The following is a 23,474-nucleotide window of genomic DNA, read 5'->3' as shown; positions in this document are numbered from 1 at the left end:
AAGCCCATCCCAGCTTCATTTCCCAACTCCTCTGGGACTTCATCTTGCTCTCACAAAATTTACCAGCTCCCAGCTTTCATTTATTACATTTAGCTTCTAAATTATAACCTTCCTTAGAGAAGGGGCTGAGTCCAATGTGCCTTTCTGCTTCCCACAGCACATAGCCCAGCATATTCCAAACAGAAGGCTCTCAATGTGATTTGAGTAGTTGCCTGAAGCTTACAGAACTGGCAAATGTAGTTCAAGTGTGAACACCTGGCTTAATCACACAGCATGTTTAGAGTTATGACCCAAACAATCCTCACTAGGGGCTCTCCTGTTACCTTGTTCTGGATACAGTTTTGTCTACTTAATGTGGGATGAGGAGCAGGATCAGTATTAACGTTGTGAACAGGGCTCCGAAAAAAGTCTGTAGATGTAAAGAACCAATGGCTTCTGAAATTAATTTGTAGGGAAAGACCTTTCTTTTCATGTTTTACAGTGGCATGCCCTTCTCTCATCATGGAACCAGGCTGCAGGGCTCAGGTCTGGCTCTAGAACAGGTTCCTTCTAGAACAGGACAAGGCCCTACCAGGGGACCTTCTATATCCTGCAAATCTCTCTCCAGGGACCCCTTGTGACATGAAGGCAGCACCTAGAAACGCCCTCTGGCCTTAACTTTTTTCAGTTGCCAAAAACAGCTTCACGTCTCCCACCTCCTTTAAGGCTTACAGCAACTTGAGGCGGCCAAGGCAGAGGGGGCCATTCCTGCCTGTCCATTAGGACATTGAGGAACAGGAAGACAGAGCTGGCCAGGGCTGGGGTAGGGCAGGATTTTCATTTCCTCATCTGCAGAGATGGCCTGATCAGATTGTAGTTCTGTGAAGCCATGCCCCTACTGCCCTAAGTTCAGTCATGGCCCAGGACCGCAGAGGCAAGGCTGATGCCCAGGCCAGCTGGGTCCAGCTAGACTTCTAAGGCTAGCTGTGAGGGAGTCTGGAAGAGTAGAGCCCTAGGTTAGGGCAAGAGAGCTTCCAACTGGGACCTAGGGCACAGTGTCACCCACAGCACTCTGCCCAAGGATGGCACTCAGGGGCTCCACCTCAAAAAAATTTCAAGCCCATTCAGCGCTGCTCTACCTACTACCAGTTACCAAATCTCTCTGGGACTCTGTTTCCTCATCTGTAAAATCAGTGAGATACTCCAACCTTGTCTACACCTCAGCTGTGAAGCCAACACAGCCAAAACCTCCCTACAAAGCACCAGTGCTAGAGCCCCTGCCCTTTGCTGATGCCTCACACTGTGCCCAACTACAGGTGCCAGGAAGCTACTGAGGGCTGAGGTTACCCCAGCTCTCTGACAAGGCACTTCCCTTGAGACCAGCCAGCCAGCTGCTCTGACCCCTTCACACCATGGGGGTCTCTTGCCTAGGGACACACACACACACACCCCTTTTGCTGACTCCAGCCTGTCTTGGGCCCCTGCTGAGCAACCCCAGCACAATAGGGCTCTTGTATTCCCTACCCTTACCAGGTCCCAGCCTCTGGCAGGTTCCCCCAACCCACCCGCAAGAGCTCCACAGCAGCCAGAGTCCCTAACCACTCCCTACTTAACCCTCTTCTCCCTGCAACCTGTTCTCTCCACCCTCACCCTTTCCAAAGAGCTGCAGCCCCAGGCTCTCCTCACCCCTGATTCAGAGTGCCAGGCTGTATTCATAAGCCCACCCAGGTCCAGCCCAGGTCGCAGCTCTCTCCCACAGCCCTGGACCCCTCAGGTAAAAGAAAAACGTGCTAATTTAATTCACAATAAGGTACTGGCGAGTTGATATGTATTTTAAAGAAGGCCAAGGGTGAGAAGCTTTGCCCAAAGGAGTGAATGATTCTTGTATGTACGGTTAAGTATCAAAGCACCAGTACAAGGAAGGGATGTGTTGTACAAGCACTCCTGAGGCTCCTCATAAAGGAGCAAGGAGCAGACGCATGACATTGGTCCTAGGACAGCCTAAAGCTTAAGGTAAGATTTTTATCCCTAACACAGAAAATAAACTCATCTCTGCTTTCCCGCTGGGTGAATTTTAGACAAGGCTTGATGGTCACTCTCTCCAACTGGCCCACCCTATTGCTGCAGTATAGGAGGATCAGCAGGACTTGTGACCCTCAGTGCTGAAGCCGCCTGGGAGACAGACTGGGGGATGGGCTACTAAGCATTAATTCCTAACAGGTTCCAGGTGGCCTGGGGGCCAGATGCTCCTCTCAGATTTAGCCAGAAGCAGTCTTGGATTGGGGTCAGAGGAGACTTCTGACCTCATAGGATAAAGGTAGATAGGGAATCTCAAACCAAAGGGGAAGGCTCCTACAAAGACTGCGTCACCTACCCAAGGCAAAAGGATCTCCTGACCACCCGGCAAGTAGAAGGGCTCTGAATCTCCACTAGCAAACTTGATGGGTTCAGGCCCAGCAATCTTTCTTACTGGATCTTGTGATCTCTCTGTAAACCACATTTTTCGATTCCCCTCTTACATGCCAGGCATTTTATTATACCCTATTTCTACTCCTTACAACCATGCAAGGAATCATCCCTGAAGCTTGCAGAGGTAGGATCTGAACCAGACTTACTTCTAGAGCCCAGGTTCTTAACCTCCAGGTAATTCTGCCTTAAGAAATTAAAACAGAACAGCTAATTTTAGGAAGCAGAGACTCCCCCATACCTCAACTAGTATGTGTACCATGTCTCTCCACTTACCCCAGGGCTGATTTTAATTATAGACAGAGCAAGCTTGGGCAAGCAGAATGGTGAGTAAGTGGGGGTGGGGGTAGAGATTCTCAGAAAGCAAAACTCACCAAGGTGGGGGTCAAGCTAGTTGTAAACTTTGCCTTCTCAGAAGCGAGGAGCTGGACTCAATGCTTACTTCTAGCTCTAGGATTCTACAAATGACTATGTTTAAAGATAATTATTTTCTAAATTAAGAAACACAAGAGCTCCTTGCCTGCTCATCTTCTCAGCTGAAGGAAAAACTATCCTCAGTGCTAGAGGAAGGAGGGCCACAAATCCTCTAAAGCAGTTAGCCGGTGTGTCTGGGTCAGCCACAAAAGTGGGGTATGCTTGGCTCTCCAGGGCAAGTTTCATGTAGAGCTGCCCCATCTTCTGTTGGGGAAGTCGGAGCCCAATTCCCTCCCATCAAAGACCTGTTTTCCTTCCCTTCTTGGGGCCCAGAGCCTTCACCCCTGGATTGTGTGCTAACAGCTAGGCCTTCCCTGTCCTATTCACTGCTGTCTTCCCACCAACAAGCTTTCGTTACTGGCACAGTGGAACTACAAAAGGTGTTGTAGGAATCAACACATTGCCAACATGCCTGCAAAGTCCACTGGGACTCAGCTGCAGGATTTCCCTACCTACCCACCCCCTGGATGCTAAGAACTCTGTTTGAAGCTAAAGAACTAGAGTAAAATCAAGAGGCTGGGAGATTCACTTCTTAAAACTTATTTTAATATCCTTCCCACCCACCCCCACCCCCCAAGTTGGGAAAGTCCAAAACAGTCTGGCTGGGTTTAATTACAAATTAATACATTTTTTTTTTGTCATTGTTGAAAGTAAATCAATTGTGGCAATAAGGGATTATCCTTGGAAAAAGTGAAACCCATATTAACAAAATGTCATGGAAGAACCCCACTTGGTGATTTCATTGGCTACTGAAAAATCTAGAAAAAGTTCACATTCTGCATGTTCTCTGAGGCTGGTCCATGTAGTGGAAAGAGGCCTTGCCCAGACTCAAGCAAGCCTAGTGAGCTCCAACCAGGCCCTAGACCCAAGGGAATTGAGGAGAGAGGGCATACCTTCTTCAGGACGAGGACAGAAAAGGTAGATCAACAAATAAAGTCGTGTAGCTCCACTTACAAGCCCATGGGGAGGAGGAGGCAGGAAGTTAGAGGGAAGACTTAAAGATGCAGCATTCTTTTAACCTTAAAAAGTTTTTTTGTTTTGTTTTGTTTTTAAAAAAGGTCTTGCAAGATCAATGAAGAAAAAAACAAGGAATAGAACTTAATACTCTTGAGTTAGTCTCGACTCATCCATCTCTTCACATATGCACATACCATCCTTCCAGGGCTCTGTTCAACCTCTGAGACCCATAGGGACCTCTGCTTAATAGCTTGAAAGTCATGGTTAAAAAAAGGTACCCCCCCCCCCACACACACACGTATATCAAGTGTGTAACAAGTGTATAAACACAATAAAATGGAAATCTGGGGAAAAAATTATCTGTGATAACTTGGAAAGCTGGGGGTACCAAGGGCTCCGGGACTGACTTCCTTCCAGAGTTCTGTAAGATAGTCCCTATCTGGCATAATCTCTCCAACTGGGATCACTCCATCCTCCCCTGAGATCACCTGGCCTTGAGGGGACTGGGGCAGGGCAGAGCCACAAAACCAACACAGGTGCCAGTGAAAGTGTCACCAGGGACATTTTTCACACTTGAAAGAAGGCTAGAATTATTTGAGAGCTCTCTACCCTTCCTGACTTCCCTCCCCCTGCCCAGGGAACTTGCATGCCTGAATGCTGCATCTTTAAATATTTCTGGCTGAGCCCTCTTGCCACATATGTCAGTAACATTCCAAGCTGGCTACCACATGCTCAGGCTCTGGTCTCCTCCCCTCTCTACTGTTGAGTGCTCTGCTGTTTCAAGGGCATGGTGGGGCCATGCATCTCCCATTTCAGCTCCGTCTTCAGTTGATCACACATCTCAGAAACAACCAAATGGGAAAAAAAATAAAACCTTAAGTTCCAAAAGAATGTTCATATTCAAAATACCTATCTCCCTGCGATTCTTTAACTCCACTTGATTATTCTATTAAAGTGAGTTAGACAGAGCATGTGTGCATGTGCACATGCACACACAGACACACACACCAGCACACACCCACAAAATTTAGAGGGTTGGAGGTTGTTTCCTGCCAAAAGATCTAACAGAGGAAAGCTTATGAGCTGATCAAGTTTTAATATCGTGGTTAACAAGAAAGGTACACCACTTAGCAAGCACACAGAGACCGTGGGTAGGACCTCCTGATCCCTGGAGCATCTGGCTCCCCGGCCCATTTTCTGCCTACCTCTGGAACAGTTTTTGATAGTTACTACATTCAGAGAATCCAAGAGGACTGCATGGACAGATGAACCTTTATTTAAAAAAATAGCACTTCAAATAAATTAAAAGGGACAACCGTCAAGTGTTCAAATTGTGAAGAGTTGAAAACCTAGAGACTCCAAGCTGCGGGCTTCTAACCTCGTTCTTTGTCCGACAGCAAAAGCCCCACACACCTCAGTCCTCCCACTCGATGCTTTCCCTGCTGAGATGAGGGAAGCGATTGCAAACAGGAGACCAGACGGAGGAGAAAGCTGCATCTGACTGGAATGAACATTGCCACGTACTTGCTAATACGGGTTTCACTTTATGACCAAATGTATTCTTTCAAAAATAAAAAAGGGGGGGGGGAGGGAAGCTGCATGTTTTTAAAAATTGAAATTATTTAGGGATAAAACACTAACTCTAGTGCCTTTAACGGGCAATAGCAACTTTTTTCCTCCGAAGTCAAACACCATCCCCAGCTGAGCCTTTGTGCTACAAGCTTTTCAGGAGATGTTACCTAAACTTTATTAAAAGAAAAGAACAAGTTTAAATATAGACACTGGACTAGCCCAGTCTGTATTTTCAAGTCCACATTCTTCATCTGAAGCACTGCATCAGGGACCCCCCTGAGTCTGCATGTTTTCAAGTTCACAGTACATGGAACCAGTTTTTCTTTTTAATTTTTTCCTCACTCAGAGCAGCCACACATAGTGGCCGTTGACGCCGGAACCTCGGGCGGGGCCTTTTCCTACGAGGCCTGGCCAGAGCTGCCCAAGGTTTCTCCTCAATGAGAATCGATGCTGTCATGCTCTATGGATGGGAAAAAAGCAAGAAAATAAAAGCACCTGGTACAGGTTTCATGAGATCCATTCGGATTCGCTATGTTCCAAACCCGCTGCTGAATGCCATTTGTCCACTTGTGTGTGCTGAACAGTTCACGGCCTAGGAGTGGGTCTCAATTTGAAGAACTATTATTGGACGCCCCCGATGTTGATGCGATAGCAGCTCCAGCAGGGCTACTCGTGGAGACCGACTTTCGGATGTGAGGCAGCAAGTAGGGGTCACAGGCCAGCTGCTGAACGTCGATGCGGTCCTCCTTTCGGTAGGCTAAGCATCGTCGAATAAACGCCTGAAAGGAAATATTCTTGAAGAAGCCTGAGGCACTTAATCATGGCGCCCCCCGGGGTGAACCCTGAGGCTCTGCAGCAGCTGCTAGGGCCCAGGGCCCGGAGCTGAAGTCTTCTACAGAGAAGGGGCTCCAGGCCCTTCCCAGGAGTCACTGGGCACACGCAGACAGGACCAAGCAAGGAGATGCACGGGCAGCAGCACCACTCCGTGGCCACAGACTACTTCCCCGAAAGAGGTGGCCAAGCCATTCCTGGGGGGGGAACAGGGCACCACCTGACCTCTAAATATCTCTGCTCCCAAAGCACAAAGACCCACACAAAAACCACTCTTTCTGCCTTGGTCAGTTTACCCAGGCATATCTACTCTCATGGTCCTGTGTGTACAAACCATAGCCTCACGTGAACTTTCTACTTCCTAAGGAAGTGAAAACTTGTGATGACAAGCCACCACCACAGGAGAGGTGAGGAGACTGACACTAACACTGCAGTGTGTCACAGATTGGTGAATCTCATTCTTGCTTGAAAGATCATCAAGCAAATGATTAGGTGCCCACACACCTAAGTAGTAAAGGAAAACCTGCACAGGACTTGTCTCCCCACGAGGACTACAGACCTGGAATCATACAGAGTTTGGTTTCATTCAGAATCCTAATTGACTACCAACATGGAAGTTTCCTTGTGCTAGGTGTGAAGGGCCCCACTGGCTCAGTGTTTACAATTCTTATCACAAAGGCCCTCAAGCAGATGATCTATCTTTTCCTATTTTTTAAGGAGAGAGTTCTATTTAATCAGAGTCTCATAATTATTTTAAATAAATGAACTGATTTTTAAAAATATAAAATGTCATTATCACCTTCAGGCCATACTTTATATTTGAAGGATAATAATGTTGTAATATAGGTCTATTGATTATAACCAATGTCCCACTCTGGTGCAGGATGTTGACAGTGGAGGAGGCTGTGCATGTGGAAGGACAGGGAATACATGGAAACTCTTTACTTTGTTCAGTGTTGCTGTAAATCTAAAACTGCTCTAAAAAATATAGTCTAAAAATATAGTCTAAAAAATCCATTAAAAATATAAACATGAGATGTAATGATTTTCTTTTTTCCATGTTTAATTAATAAAGGACAAAAGTATAGCAACAATCCTGGTTTTCCCAAACCAAAAACACCTATAGGTAGCTGCTTGATTCAAGTCACAGAAATAAGCTTCATGATCCTTGGCCTTAAAAAATGAATGCTTTCTGGGATGCCTGGGTGGCTCAGTGGTTAAGCGTCTGCCTGCCTTTGGCTCAGGCGTGATCCTGGGATCCAGGATTGAGTCCCATATTAGGGTCCTTGTGGGGAGCCCACTTTTCCCTCTGCCTGTGTCTCTACCCCTCTCTTTCTGTGCCTCTCATGAATAAATCAATAAAATCTTAAAAAAAAAATGAATGCTTCCTAGTGAGATGTGAAAGGGGAGTTAAATGAATTACCTAAGGTTGGACAGGATAGTTACTGGTCAAATAATTCCGCCTTGCATTTTTTCTCTACACAGGCCTTTGAAACGGCAATCAGATCACATAGCTGTCCTGAGTAACACCTTCAAGTATTTCCATCTCAGTTTACCATCTGCCCTGCTACCTCTCCTACCCACCACCATTCCCTCGGCTCCACCAGCTCTGTGGATCTGCTAAGCTTGCACTTGCATCTCAGCTTCACACATTTCTCTGGCTTAGAACATTCTCCCAAACCTACACATGCCTTATACCTTTCACATCATTCAAGACTGCTCAACATATCACTTCACTGAAGCCTTCCCTGACCAAGCCAGCAAAAAATGAATTCCCGCCCCTCCATACCCTTTCTTGCATTTATTTTTCACCATCTAAGATGGATCTGTTTATACTGATAATCCATCCACTATTACCCAGACAACTAATACAGAAAGCAAAGCAGTCGTTTCCTGCTGGCCAGTGGGTTACAGCTTACCTTTGCTTCTGGTGTTACTACTGGCTTTGGCGGGAACTGCACTTCAGTAGCTTTAAGAATCGTATTTTCTTGTAGAATATCTTGCTGGGACTGGTTGTGGCCAAAAGGCTATCATACAAAAACAAAACAGAGGTGGGCCTCTCGTTAAGATGAAAGAGAACACAATTCAAAACCACGGGGAAGGGAAAGAAGACATGCCTTGGTGAGAACTGCTAGAAAGAACTTCGAAGATGGTCTCCTCTAACTCTTGCTTTTTTCAGGTGAGGGGTGGAAAGGCTCAGAGTTGAAGTAACATATTCACGGTGCAACATCAAGATTAAGGCAGAGCTGGGACTAGAAGCAGCATGGGCCATATCATAACACCTCTGTTGAGCTTTGCTTATAGCCAAGAACATTGCAGCAGGAACCAGCAACCTCTTCTGCCCTGAATGATACCTGTAGGCTTAAGTACTACATACGTGTGTCACTGGCAGACCCAAGACACAGGTAAAGAGAGATGGAAAAGGAAACAGCAGAGGAAGTAAGGACAGAGGGGGGGAAAAGAGCTAGGGCTACTTAGTGGCTTCATCTGTGCCCCCAATGTGCTATTTTCTTTTTTTGCCTCCCAAAAGATGTTATTTACGTGAGAGAGAAGGGGAGAGAGAGAGAGAACACAAGTGTGCATGCAAGAGTGAACAGGGGTCAAGGGGGGAGGGGCAGAGGGTAAGGGAGAGAGAGAATCTTCGGCAGATTCCTCACTGAGCAACAAGCTGGCAGGGAAGGGGGGCATAGCAGCTGGCCCTCACAACCCTGAGATTATGACCTGAGCCAGAATCATGAGTCAGACGCCCAAGCAATTGTGCCACCCAGGAACCCCAATTTTCTAATAAAGTATTAGAAGTTCAAGCTTAGCATCATCTCTACAGTGCTTCAACTGAGAGATCACAAACAATTCTTTGTATGTAGCCTCTACCAACATTGTCAGCAGCATTTCCACATTATCCGAGAGTATAAATAATAATTAACTCCCCTGGGGGGGGGGGGCGCCTGGCTGGCTCAGTCAGTAGAGCATGCAACTCTTGATCTCAGGGTCGTGGGTTTGAGCCCCAAGTTGGGTGTAGAGATTACTTAAAAATAATAACCCCCTACTGGCTGGTTCTGAATAGTTTCCCTATATTACAGAAGTAAGATAAAGAAACAAAGACCAAGGAGAAGTTAGAGGAAGCTGAAATCTGAATTAAGAGCTTGGTCTGGGAATTGTAATAAAAATATTAAGAGTCCAGAGGAGCTGTAGAACTCTCAAATGGCTCATACCCACAACCTACACTGTCGGGACCACTGACAAACTTCAATTATTCATACTTGACAGTAAAATTCTGAGTATATATACACTGGATCCTAGTGTGTATGTTTATTTATAGGATAGTATGCTCTTAAGGAAAACACAAATGTGAGAATTCATTAGGTATGGTTTACCACCTAGGTTACTATGTATCCAAATGGTCTATCACCTTGCTCCAAAGGTAACAGACAGTGAATACTTTCTAACACTACACATCCCCAGTATGGAAAATAGAGAGTATGCTTTTATTAATAATAGCTTTAACTAATGGGGATGACTGGGAATAGAGTGTCCTGTAGATATTTCAAGTTTCAGTTCTTGAGACCTTAAAGAGTGGCTCCTGGGGATGACTCTACACTTTAAATAAACTATTTCATATAATTCCTTGTACATATTATCAAAAACAAAACATATCCTGGATCTAATTGAAAACAGCAAAAAGGCATGTTTTCAATAGCCAGTGGAATTCATTCAGTACTCTAGGGTTGAAAAGTTCTGCTTATGCATAAAGCTTTTATTACCGTCTGTATTTTCTTCAAACCACAACTTTCAGGATTCCATTCTGTATAACTAAATGATTAATTCCAAGAGAATGACCGACACCATGCCAGTGTGCACACGTGCCACCCAAGACAGACGTCAGGCCGCCGTCCCCGACCTTGCCCCTTACCTTCCTTCCATAGAGACACTGGTAGAATATCACACCCACTGACCAGACATCAACTTTATTTGAGATCTTTGGTGGCTCTTTCCCAACCACAAAACACTCTGGTGGTAAATACCTGGGACAAAAGGAAAATAAAAATTCTTAGAAAAATGACTGTAAATCTAGGACATGTACAAAAAGGCAAAGTAGAAGACCTTGTGGGAAATAAAAATACCTGAATTTTTTCTTTAAATACCTGAATTTTAACTGAAATTCCACCAAAAAAGCAACTTGGGCCCAGCTGAGGGAAGTCAGAGAGAAGATATTCTAACTTAAGGAGGCAGTCATGCCCTAAAAGCCTTAAAATACACTTCTCAATTCACTGAGGGGGGCAAATATTCCCTCAGTCCCTGCTTCGCCTACCCCAGCATCCGTTCCCAGGCTTGTGCCTAATATAAGTGTCATTCAACAAGTTCTGAAAGGGAGGGACAACACAAAAGAAGTGCATTTTCTTTTATGAGAGCTGCAGCAACAAACATCAAAAAATATAACTCCAAGTGGTATGGGTTTGCTTTCATGTTGATGGAGAAAGATGATGGTCTCTAAAAGAACTCTTCTAGGGATCCCTGGGTGGCACAGCGGTTTGGCGCCTGCCTTTGGCCCAGGGCGCGATCCTGGAGACCCAGGATCGAATCCCACGTCGGGCTCCCGGTGCATGGAGCCTGCTTCTCCCTCTGCCTGTGTCTCTGCCTCTCTCTCTCTCTCTGTGTGACTATCATAAATAAATAAAAATTAAAAAAAATAATAAAAAAAAAATAAAAGAACTCTTCTAAAAGTCCAAATGAATTCAGGATCCACTATAAATCCAAGGGGACTAGCTGTCTGCTTTTTTAAAGTAACCTCTTTGCAAAATCTGGACTGGGAATAACATATGAGAAATGGTGATATTACAGCCCAAATTATCAAAGGTATTTTACATTTTCCATTCAAAGGGTGGTCAGGAGCTTACTGGAAGTCTAACAAGTAGGGGAGAAAAAGCCAAACAAACTAGTAGTTAGCACAACTCAAACCTCATCTGAATCCCTTCCCTCCCCACCAACTCCTGGCCTCTGAAACAGATGAGATGGGCAGCTAACCACACCAAATTGTATGGTGTGGAAGGTAAGTGCCTCTTGGCATTTAGGAAACCAAACAAATATGCTTCCACTCATTGCCTAGGGTCTCAGCCATGGTGCAGCTGGAAAGCAGCATTCTGAAGATAACAGATCGATTTCTGCAGATTTCATGCTGGCAAAATCAATTCTGTGAAAAATTCTTTATTTTAAACCCTGCTGTGCTACTGGTATAAAAGTCTAAACTTACAATTTGAAGGGGACCACAAGAGTTGAGAGGCAGAAAATATTTGATGAGGGGCTTTTTCCTTTTTTAAAAGTAGTTTATTCTCATGTTTGTGTTTCTTATTTATTACTTTTAATGGACATTTTGGGATGATTAAGACCACTGACCTACTTTATTATTTCACAATGAAAACTATTAGCCAAAACACACACTGAACTCACAAAGAGGGGGAAAAAAAGCAAAGAAATAAAAATACAGGAAAAAAGACTAAAAAGAACAGCTTTCCCAATTGCTACTAAAGCCTCCCTGAACCCAACTTTTCATGGCTCTTGATTCTTCAACATATATAATTTAAATATGATCTTGGATAAATAAATAGAACCTTGATTCCAAAATGATCATTTTAATGTATTTATAACTCTTTTGTGGAGGTGGTAGGGAAGGACAGACGTTGTTGAACTTATCCAAATGCTAAGTAATAATTTAGCCAAATATTCAGAGTACAAATGATACTGATTAAAGAAACAAAGATACTGATTGCCACTGGATAGTACAAGTTAGGAAAAATACTAGCTAGGTCTCAGTTACCCCATGTGTAAATGGAGAAATAAACTAGTTCTCCACCCAAATAATACTGAAAATAATAAGTGCTCCAATATCAAGGACTTTAGGAGAGAGAAGACAGTTCTACGACACTGCACTAAACTATGTTTAAAAATCTAGATGCATATTCCATCATGATAAAATCATCATAGAGAAATATGTTTCTCAAGGTCTAGTCAGATCATTTATTTAATAGTATTCAGGGTCCCTGACTGGCTCAGTTGGTGGAGCATAGGACTCTTTTTCTTTCTTTCCTTTTTTTTTTTTTTTTTTAATGTAGCCTCCACACTGGGTATAGAGTCCAATGTGGGGTTTGAACTCACAATCCTTCATCAAGACCTAAACCAAATCAAGAGTCCATGGCTTAACCAACTGAGCCACCCAGGTGTCCCAGAGCATGTGACTCTTGATCTCAGGAGTGTGCCTTTAATCCTCATGTTGGTTGTAGAGATTACTTAAAAATGAAACTGTAAAATAAAAGTAGTATTCAATGCAGAAGAATTTTACCAAATACTGCAACAACCAACATACTGCAAACAGTCCCTAGATTTTTTTTTTATGTCTTCCTATCCTGTTTATATCTCTGTGGACATCACAAGTGGATTACATATGAGGAAGTTGGTTATGACAATGCTTCTACCAACATGAAGACTTTGTAAACCTTCAAAGAAACCCACGGAATTAAATTTTCTCAGTAGCCTCCCTCTCTACCTCACTTTTTATTATGAAACCTATATTCAAATATAGTCTGAAGTAGAACAGTAAAATGAACCCCCAAGTAACCATCACCCAGCTTCGATAATTATCAACATGGGGTTGATCTCTGTTCATATAATATCTCTCCCCTCCTCCCAGATTACTTTGAAGTAAATCCCAAACATAATTTTTGTTTAAACTCCAACCACTAAATTTTTAAAACCTTAGCAAATACAGCAATAGGTAGCAATGAGAAAATTAATTTCAATGTTAAAAGGCTTCACTTTTTACAAAGAACAAGCTCCCAGACAAAAAGTTAAAATCTAAGTTCTAGTGAATTTATACAGCAGAGGTACAGACCTGTTTCCAGAATTTCCAACAAGAGATATTTCTGTGTCATTCAGTGACAGGAACACTAACCCACAATAACCACCATAGTAAATAAACACTGTAAATGTAGCTTCTATTTTAAACCTAGAATCTCAAAGTTTTAATTTAGGGACTGATTTTCACTATAGGTACCATCTCCATACAAAATAAGGAGCAATGAAACACAGAAATTTGTGCACATGGTGTTTTTCTCGGGATCTGATGGTTTCTCTAATAAAGATAACTTCCATATGATCAGACTGATGAGAATAGAGCTCATCTTGTGGGTGGTGAATGATATTCCCCCTTCTCTGTTTCCAAACAATATCCTCCGAAGCAGTCACTATTCTACAGGAGCCCAGGGCCCTCCAATCTCAAAGAGAAGTGATATGACCAACAGACCCTGGAGTTTAACAGCATGTGTGACCCCTACTTCCTCCATGTTGGAATCACATGTCCAATAAGTACCTTTGTGTCACCACCTCAGAAGTGAAAAGGAAGCTCTGTTAACATGCCTTTACAATCACAAAGTTAAATGCTTGGGCTGCAGGTATGTTTTATGGTTCTTGCTGTCAAAAGGAATACTAGGCAAAAGTAGGAGAGTTCATAAACAGCTGGGGTAGGGTGGCCATAGGCCATAGAGTCACAAAAGATGGAAGATATGTGGCCCAAAACCTTTTAAAGCATGGCTAAGGGGATGGATATATTTCTTAGCAAACTGTGCTTTTTTTCCTGTTTAGATTTCAAGCGGTGCTGTGATTACATACTGATCTTCACAACTCCTTTGTCCTTGACAGCCCACCATCCTCAGGCAACTCTAGAGATGAATCCCTCATCCTATTAACGCATAAAAAGAGACCTGCAATGGGGCACTCGGGTGGCTCAGTCAGTTGAGTGCCTGTCTGACTCTTGATTTTGGCTCAGGTCATGATCTCAGGGTCATGAGACTGAGCCCACATCAGGCTCACACAGGGCATAGAGTCTGCTAAAGATTCTCTCTCTTGCTCTGTGCCCCGACCCTCCCCCTCCCTCTCCTGGGGAAATAAAAATAAGAGAACTGCATTTATACTGAAAAAAATTTAGGGACATTCTTTAAATATACACGTGCAATCTCATGCTCTTCCTACTCCATAGGGCGAAACCTAGGACGAAACACACAACTCCAATGCCTGGCCATATATAACCTCTCTCAATGGTTTCCAAAAAAGAAAATAAAAATTAATTAAACAGAAAGAGTCAGACTGCCAAAAAGACAGTAATATCTGGGGAGGAAAGTCTACTTTGGTTTATAGCATTTTCACCTAAGACAGGATGTAGATATTAATTATTAATTACCAACATTTCAGTAAAGCACAGCCTCATCTCCACCAGCTACCTTGGCAGATCTCCCGGATACCTACCAATAAGTACCAGCACCTTGTGACGTTAGCTCCATGCCATCCACTGAATTGTAGCTATCATCATCCATGATCTTGGAAAGACCAAAATCTGTGATTTTTATCTCTCCACATGCTGTACCATTTACTAAAAGAATATTACCTAAAAAGATGAAAACCTTCATGAATAAAAAGAGACTTACTAATTAAAAGTTCAAGGTAATAACAGACAAGAAGGGGACAACTGAACTCAAATTCTTGCACGTAATAGCAAACATCTAAATTCCTGGAATAAAATGATCTGGACTCTGGATGCTGGAGGAGAGTCCTCAGTGTCTGGCTGCAAATCTCCATTTTCCAAGAACCACCTTCTAGATGTGCCAAAACCACCACGATGAGCAGTGGGGAAAAAATAGTAACTCGCCAAAGTAAAATATCACTTGGACAGTTGGTCAAAAATGGTGAGCAAGTTTCATCTAAACTTTCAATAAGGATTTCTAAACCACTCTGTTTAGAACAGTCGTTTCAGGACGGATGCGCGCGCGCACACACACACACGCACACCTAACAAGGACACCAAAGGTAGCAGCACAGTGCCACCTACAGCTCCTATGCTGGGAAATGTACCGGATTCAGCGATGGGAAACCCAATCACACAATGGCCATCGTTTTAAAAATCTCTTCATTGTAATGAGTTTTTTAGTCATTTCAACTGTATTAGAACATTAAAGAATAATAAATTGTGTGATTTAATATGTAGCTCCCAGGAGAGGAAAGCAGAATTAGCAACCAACACCCAAGCCAAGCTGGTTCCAGCTGTCTCCAGAAACCATACGCAGACTTCTGAAAACAGCCCACAATGACAACAAAAAACATAGGTAAGAAGTCTAACTGCCCTCTACTGTTTGCTGAGGTCTACTGAAGTTACACAGTAACCATACAGAAAAATGAAAAACTGCTGGAATTTAATGAAACAGGAGGCATATTTGCAAAATACATTGTTAATTTGGGGCACTTACCAAAGACACTTGGGAGGCAAGTGCTATGTACTATGAGTGATTGGTGGGGGAAAAAAAAACTGAGCTTGCCAAAGCAGTTCTTTCTAAATTGGGCTGACATCATGAACTGCCCTGGCTCTAAAGACAAGGGCATTGTTTCTCCAGAGCATTTAATCCAACTCACCCTTTCAAACCAGACTGTGGGGCCAGGACTCTTATTCCCACACCTACCCAGGCAAAGCCAGACATTATTAGGCCTTCCAGGCTCCCGCCACATTCTTTAACTTCAGAAGTCACTTCTAAGACCAGAGAAAAGCCAGCAATACTGTCACCTAAAAGTTAGACATACCTGGTTTGAGGTCATAGTGTATGATGGGAGGTTTGATTTCATTTAAGTACTTTAAAGCATTCACAATCTGCATGATAATGGATCGGGCCTCTTTCTCCGACATTAATTTGTGCTGTTTCAGGTAGAAGTCCAGATCATTTCCCTCACAGTATTCTAATACTGTACAAAACCTAAAGACAAATAAACCAACATTTGACTGTGGGAAAGAACAAGGAGATTAAGGCTTCCTAGACTAGCCGCACTGAAAACCTTGGGTAATTAGTTTCTTGCTCCATTCTTCTTTCTTCCTTAAAGTACTCTTCTATTCTTTATTCAGTATCAGCTACCTGAGTGGTTGACAGGAGGAACCTGGATTCTCTCCTGGGCAAGAGTCTTCCTACCCTCCACACTGGAATCTGCTGTGCTTACAGCTCACCCATGACATACCTCCTCTTAAATCCAGACTATAAGAATACTACCATGAACTATAATGTACATAAGCTAGGTGTCTTTTAGGAAAGTCTCCTACATGTATCCCTACCGTGCTCCAGGTCTAAACAAGCATATTGTGGTCAAGTACACAATTCTCAGTGTAACATGTCTTATGATCCCGAGGGCTGACAGAAAGAATCTCGGGTTTGCCCAGGTCTCAAGAACTGGTTTCATGTCCTGTCTCATGGCAGTCTGGCACAATACTGTACTATAATTAATCTCTCCTTGTGAAAGGTGTAAAAGTATAGTATCTGTGGTTCTAACAAATGTGTTATTACACAGTATGAGCTTTTTCCTTCATTTGTATCAATACATCATATTAGACTCCAATTTAAAACTCTATACCATTTGTAGCATTAAAGGGCATGTGCCTATCTTCCAAGGCAGTTATAAACCAAAGTGAGGCTTCCTGAATTATTGGAGTATTCCTGAGAGATGAAGGCCTTTAAGCTATCCGAAGCTGTGACAATGTGGGTGCATCACTCAGGGTCTAGTCAGGAAATAAAAACCACCTGAGTATTTAAAACAGAGAGGTTTTAATTCAGGGCACTGATCACATGGATGATGGAAGAGCTGAGAGGGTAAACTGGCCAGTGAGGCACCTCAGAGATCCTCTAGACAGGAAGCCATTAGCACCCTAAGGCCAGAGGGCGGAGATGGTGCAACTGGAACCAAGGGTCACCAAGAGAAACTGGAATCACAGTGGGGGCAGGGGTGCATGTGTGTTTCTATCCACCACCATCTGCCTCTCCGGTAGCTGAATCCAGCTGAACAACAACTGACACAGGAGCCTGGTAAAAACAGCCTACAAGGGTCAACTCACCTAGGATGCAGAACAGGGGAAGGGTGAAGAGCAGACCTGAGAGCAAACAGGCTCAGGACTAGCCAGCACTACGGCCTCTGGGCAATTCGAGGCCTTCACAAAGCACCGTAATGAAAGGTGGACATACACAGTTCTGTGTCCCTGAACTGAACAGCTTATGTTTCTTATGAAACATATTAGGGTATGCTAGCACCTTATTTAAAGATAAATAGCAAAAATTTATAGATTCTCTGATCTAAGACATGGAATCTTGTGCTTAGTGGATGTATTCTTTGACCCAAGTGCAAGCTTAAAATAAAACCTTACTCAAACAACTCTCAGAAGATTTACCAAAATGATGGTGAAAATTCACCATACACACAATTGGAGGTACAAAATAAACTCAAGAATAGCACACAACCAAGGCAATTCCTCAGATTAGTTAAAAGTGTATACATAATTAAGAACCACAGATAATCCAAGTCATTATTTTTGAGACTTTTATGTACTTATATTTTGAGGGGTGGTGGTCTACCTAGTATTCAAGGCATTTATTCAAAGCAAAAAAGGTAAGACCACCATGCAGGTACCTGTTCTCTACCTAGATATTTATCTGAACCTCATCCATGCTAACTACACACTGACTCAAGGGCCATACTTCTGGAAAGGATACTTCCCTGAACAAGTGGAAGAAGGGATACTTCACATTTCCAAAGAGAATTAAGGTCTCCCCCTTTGGGAAGCATTTGTAAATGTGGGACAGTTCTCAGCATAGCAATCCCTGAGACAGCTGGTGTCTGGAATAGGCCAAAACATCCAGAATCACCTTGCAAGGCTAAGGAAGAGTATCTGTTGGTCAGATTCTACGGTGTGTTCTCCTGACTCAGTTTAGACTCTTACAGAGAAAATGTTTCCAAATGCTGAAATTATTTCTAAGTTCCTGGATAAAACACAGAGGTGACAGAGCTTACCTATACCAGGTAATGAAATACAACAATGCCTAAGAGAACTAAAGATCTCAGGCAAGTCATTTAACTTCTATGGAGCTCAAATTTCCATCTATACAATAAGAAGGCTGAACTGAGATCCTTTTCAACTCTAACATCCTACATGCCTGTGAGGCTATATTTTCACATGCAGCATTGGGTTATGCCCTCATTTGTGCCACAATTATTCCCGTTCTGTGATAAAATCACATTGCTGGTCCTTCCTTAAAAGGCCCGTTATTGTTTATCAGATTCTGCAGCTGGGGCAGAGACTCTTGTAGAGTCCACACTCACTGGTGCATATCAGAGGTAGATGGCACCAACTTGTGACAGTTATCAAGAGCTGATAATTAAATTTTCAGGAATTTTATGAGCTGGTTATTACGCCACTGGTAGGATGAGTGGACAAACAAAAGGTGGTATATTCACACAATGGAATATATTTGGTCATAAAAAGGAATGAAGTACTGATACATGCTACAGAATGGATGAACCTTGAAAACACATCATATTAAATGAAAGAAGCCAGTCATAAAAGTCCATATACTATATGAGTCATTCCTATGAAAGCCCAGAATAGGAAATCTATAGAGACAAAAAAAAAGATTAGTGGCTGCTTAGGGCTGGCAATGCGGGGAAGAATAAGAGGTGCAAGCAAAAGGTACAGGGTTTCTTTATGAGGTAGTGAAATGTTCTAAAAAATGACTATGGCAATGACTGCACATATCTGTAAATATACTACAACAAGCCTTAAATCGTACACATTAAATGGGTGAACTATATGGTATTTAAATTTCATCCCAATAAAGCTGGATGTTTTTTAAGTTAGTAGTGTGAAATTAGACATGTTGAGAAATTTATTATCACAGATATTGTCAGATACTAGGAATTAGCCCTCCCCACTGAGGTTGTTAAACATTTACCAGCACACAACTAAACACATCCTGTGGCTAAGAGATGTACTGCTGGCCCAAATGTGAACTGATATAGGATCATCTGCCTAGAAACGCACTTAGTTCCCTCAGAGGGTATTTCCTCAATCCAGACTGAAACTCTATTCCATGCATAATCAACACACTGCAAGAAACCAATATCAACTGCTAGGCTAAAATGGCACAGCACTTACGAGTCAGTGTCCAGTGAAAAGTAATCATACAGCTTAACTATCCTGGGATGATCCAGTTCTTTGTGAATCCGGTATTCCCTACATGCATGCCTGTAAATAAAGTGGAAAATTAACATTTTGTATTTTGGACTGTCTTTCCGACCTCTTCAAGGATACTCCTACACATTCTCTCACTGCTCTTTGCTTCTCTGCCTATGCGCATTCCATTCAGGTCTGGCTGGCCCCCCCCATATCTTCCCTCGTCCTATTTTTACTACTAGTGTCTACCAAGCTGTTGAGAAAATAGCAGGTGTTCAGATATTTGTTGAATGACTGGGTGCCAACCTTTTACCAATCTCTTATCCCTTTCAAGTTTATTCTATCACAATCTCACCTGTTTGATATTAATATCCAAATATCAAAGCTTTAAAAATTATAAAGATATCTTATTTTTCTCTTTCCTCAAAAGCTGATACTTCATATCTATAAATGTTTATATTCTGGGGCTACATGAAGGAGATCAATTTTGGCATGTAAACTCCTTGGTTAAAGGATTACAGATTATAAAAGCAATTAGCAGTGCTTTGTATTTGTTTTTAAATTCTCCTTGCGAAAAGAATTTAAAAGGGTACCAGCATTACTTTCTTCTAAGAAAATATGTAATTGATGAAAATTATGGAACCGGAGGTGCCTGGGTGGCTCAGTCCGTTAAGCATCTGACTCTTGATTTCGGCTGACGTCATGATCTCAGGGTCCTGGGATCAAGCCCCTGCATTGGGCTCTGCACACAGTGGGGAGCTGGCTTGGTATTCTCTCCCTCTGCCCCTCCCACTCAGTGCATGGGTACAAGCGTGCAGACAGTTGCTCTCTCAAATAAACAAATCTTAAAAAGACAAAAATGATTGAACCCTAGTTTTCTTAGAATGAGAATTTACATATACTTATTAATATCCATTTTTTTAGTGCTTTTCCAATTTAAAACCATTTAAATTAGATTAGGAACAAAAACAAACTAATCTTAGGTATTCATTGAATTTTAAAAGCATTATCAAACAAGTTTATTCAACATAATTACCAATCATTTTAAAAGTATTTAGTTCTTATTTACAAGAAGAGCAACAGAAATTTTTTATCTTTTAAGTAAGTTAGTACCATTTAGTTTGGGGCATTTTCTTATAAGCCAACAGTAAGAAAAGAGAAACTTTCCAGAGTATGGTAAAGTAAAACTTAAGGTGATGTTCTCTGAAATTGGTGTATTTCAGTATGCCAAAAATACATAGGAAATACTCAACTAAAGAAAAGCTAAGGAAACAATCAGGGCAAGGAGGAGCGAGGAACAGGAATCTAAAAGTAATTAAACATGTTTTTCCCGAATGGAACTGGGTTTGACTAAGCTGATTTTTCAAGCTGCCACTTTTAGCAGTTTTTGCTTCTTCTGATACTTCATTTCATCATCTTTATCTCTTTCTCAAAAGAAAAGACTTGCCAGCACTTAGGCAGAGCAGTGTCAGGACACTCACTACACTGGGACCTGGAAAACTGGCCCTGAGTCCCAGCTCTGTGCTGCCACTTCTCTGGGCTTTCCAACCGCTGCCCAGGCCTGGAGGTTTCAAAGGACCCTTCCTGGAGACCCAGACCTCTGGAGCCCTGTGTGGATGCTGAGCAAATGTAGCTGTGGCCCAATCCCTCACTCTACCTAAGCAGCATCATAGCTTTTCATGTATCAAGATTCCATGTAATACTTCATTCAGTATAATTAAGGTGATGCTGTTAAGAATAAACAAGTTTAGAAAGCTAAGGACTAACTAGATAACCACTGAAATAATTTCTTATGCTAGCACACTAAAACTGTATAGTTCTCTGCCATTCTGCTTAAATTTTTTGATTTTGTCATACACTTCAGAGGAGACAATTTCTCTGTCAAGGTACAAAAAATAGAGAAAATTAAGGGAGGTAAAAAATTAAGAACCAAAGGAAGGATCATTCAAAGTCCTCGTCATCTAAGGGCATTTGCTGTGGTCACTGAAAGCGTTTCCTCAACATTATGCGGGCTCTATGCATGCTTCTCGTACTTCATTAAGCAAGCCAGTGGTTCTGCAACATCCCTCATGCGTTCAACTTTTAATTTCTCATCTAAGGGATTAATGCGCTACAAATAAATAAACCTTAATTAGAAACTGGAAGAAACCTATCCACTAAAATGTCAGTCTTTTACTCTTTTGTAAGTGTATATATTTAGACTTCCAAAATGACTGTAACCTAAAAAATTAGGGGAGTATCACACATAAGAGTACACTAGTTACTAATTTGGATACAATTATTTCTGTGAACAGCTTCACATGAAATATTTCGTACTGTGGAGTTTTTAGTATGTTATTTGGGATAACACAGAAAAGAGAAACTTTCCAGAGTATGGTAAAGTTTGGAAGAGTTAAAGAAATCTTGTAATACCTACTAATGCTTTAATAATGCAAAAATAAAACAATCAATTTGCTTTTTGTTTGTTTGTGGGAGAAGGACAGGGAAGGAGGTACAGAAGAGAACTCAAAATTAAACAACAACCTTTTGAGTTTTTCCTTCTTTTTTACCTAAATAAATGTCTTGATCCCAGATGGGATTGGGAAGTCACTCCCACGATAGGAAAAGCAATCAAAGCCTACTATGCAGAAGAATAGGAACATTTTCACATTTTATAATGTTACCATAACACTAAAGTGTACCACTTTTTAGTTTAATACTGAATTTTTAAAGCGCTCTGTAAAATCTGTTATGTGCTTGATATAAACCTTCTTTTAGTTCAAAGGAGTTGATGACATTTGGCTAATTCATTATCTACATAGCCTGTATTAATCAGTATGATTTCATACCAAGCAGTATCTTTCAAAGCACGGTGGAAGTGCTAAAGAATTTCCCCTGGGCGTGAATGGAAGTCACAAGAACTCTACACACCCCTTCCTCCATGTGTTTGTCAGCTAGGAAATGGGCCCTGTTGAGATGGCTCCACAGAAGGTACTTGGGTGTCATGGTTCCCACCTCTGGTGAGGAAACAAAGGGGTGGGAAGGCACCCCTGCGAGCCTGGAGCTGGACCAGCAAAGAGCTCAGATACATGAGACAACCTCCTTCACTTACTCTACGACCCTGCCTGGTAGAGGAACATGAGATAATACTCAATCTCTACCCACTAGCATTTGAAACAGCCTGCCAAATGTGTCACAGAGGCACATAGTCCTGGCTTCAATCCCTTACTGTTGCAGAAAGCTAAGGCAAGTAGCACCCCACCTACAGTTACCACAGTGTTCCTTACCAGTGTTCTCTTTAGGGCCAGCCTAAAAGCTGCACACTAAGACAGGCAATGTGTGTAAATCCCAGCAAAGGGAACCATTTTCTCAAGGTTGACCAAGGCTGGTCCCTCATGAAGTCAAGTGGTTCAGAGTGGTCAATGCATACTAAGATACAGAACAGGCTCCAAGGACAGGTGAAGAGCATTTTTAAAGAGAAGCATATATAGTTCCAACCCTCTTATGCACTCTGAGATATATACCAGGGACATTTCTCATTTATAACTGGTCAGAACAACATGTGGTTTCCTTCTCTGAAGCGCTCCTGGCATTCACTATGGCATGCCATTTGTCCCTGCACGCCAAGTGACTGGAATGTACTTATAATAATGGAACTGCTCCTCAGAAGCATCTGGACTGCAGCTGCCTGTCACATAAGAGACACATGCAGGGTGCCATGCATAATGCACACATCATCCCTCTTTCTACCTCTGCTCAGTCCTATTCTCTTAATGCCCCAGGAACCCTGGGCATTTTCAGTGCTGAGTGCTACTGCCAATCTACATGGAATAAGAAGCGTTCCTGGACCTCTGAGAACTAACATCTAATACAGTAAGAGCTGCCTTGGTCCCTGCCTCAAGAACCAGTCAGTGATGCAGAAATGAGATTTAGCAGCCAATTAAAAGGCTACTTCAAAGTCCACTGCTTTTTTCCTCCTCCAAAGGACTATTTGTAAGGAAAAAAAAAACAACTGCTTTAATAGAAAGGGGCTGTCTTCTCCTTTCAGAGTTAGGGCAAGGCTAACTCAGTGCTTGTACCTACAACAAGGAAACAAAACTAAGCTCAGGGTGGCAGGGGGAGAGGTCCCCTAAAACCAAATTAATTATGCATGGCCTCCAAACCAAATGAGCTGTGAATTCCAATGTTCTGAAGCTTG

At 42.4% G+C, this 23,474-nt stretch overlaps 1 protein-coding gene across 2 annotated transcripts in view; it reads right to left on the bottom strand.

The window, feature by feature from the left end:
• Positions 1-5,130: 5,130 nt before the first annotated feature.
• Positions 5,131-23,474, bottom strand: part of TLK2 (tousled like kinase 2) — a 120,999-nt gene continuing 102,655 nt past the window's right edge. For both annotated transcript variants that reach the window (XM_055337354.1, XM_055337358.1), the window contains 6 exons: positions 19,280-19,369; positions 15,895-16,064; positions 14,572-14,710; positions 10,190-10,301; positions 8,199-8,306; positions 5,131-6,227 (listed from right to left, as the gene is read on the bottom strand). In XM_055337354.1, coding sequence (XP_055193329.1) covers positions 6,054-6,227; positions 8,199-8,306; positions 10,190-10,301; positions 14,572-14,710; positions 15,895-16,064; positions 19,280-19,369 — 793 coding nt within the window. In that variant the 3' untranslated portion in view covers positions 5,131-6,053. The remainder of the gene's footprint in view (positions 6,228-8,198; positions 8,307-10,189; positions 10,302-14,571; positions 14,711-15,894; positions 16,065-19,279; positions 19,370-23,474) is intronic.

This window comes from Nyctereutes procyonoides, unplaced genomic scaffold (genome assembly GCF_905146905.1).
Source record: "Nyctereutes procyonoides isolate TBG_1078 unplaced genomic scaffold, NYPRO_anot_genome, whole genome shotgun sequence".
In the NCBI taxonomy this organism is placed as follows: domain Eukaryota; kingdom Metazoa; phylum Chordata; class Mammalia; order Carnivora; family Canidae; genus Nyctereutes; species Nyctereutes procyonoides.
The sequence above is the reverse complement of the archived record's forward strand: the minus strand, read 5'-3'. Positions and strand labels throughout refer to the sequence as shown.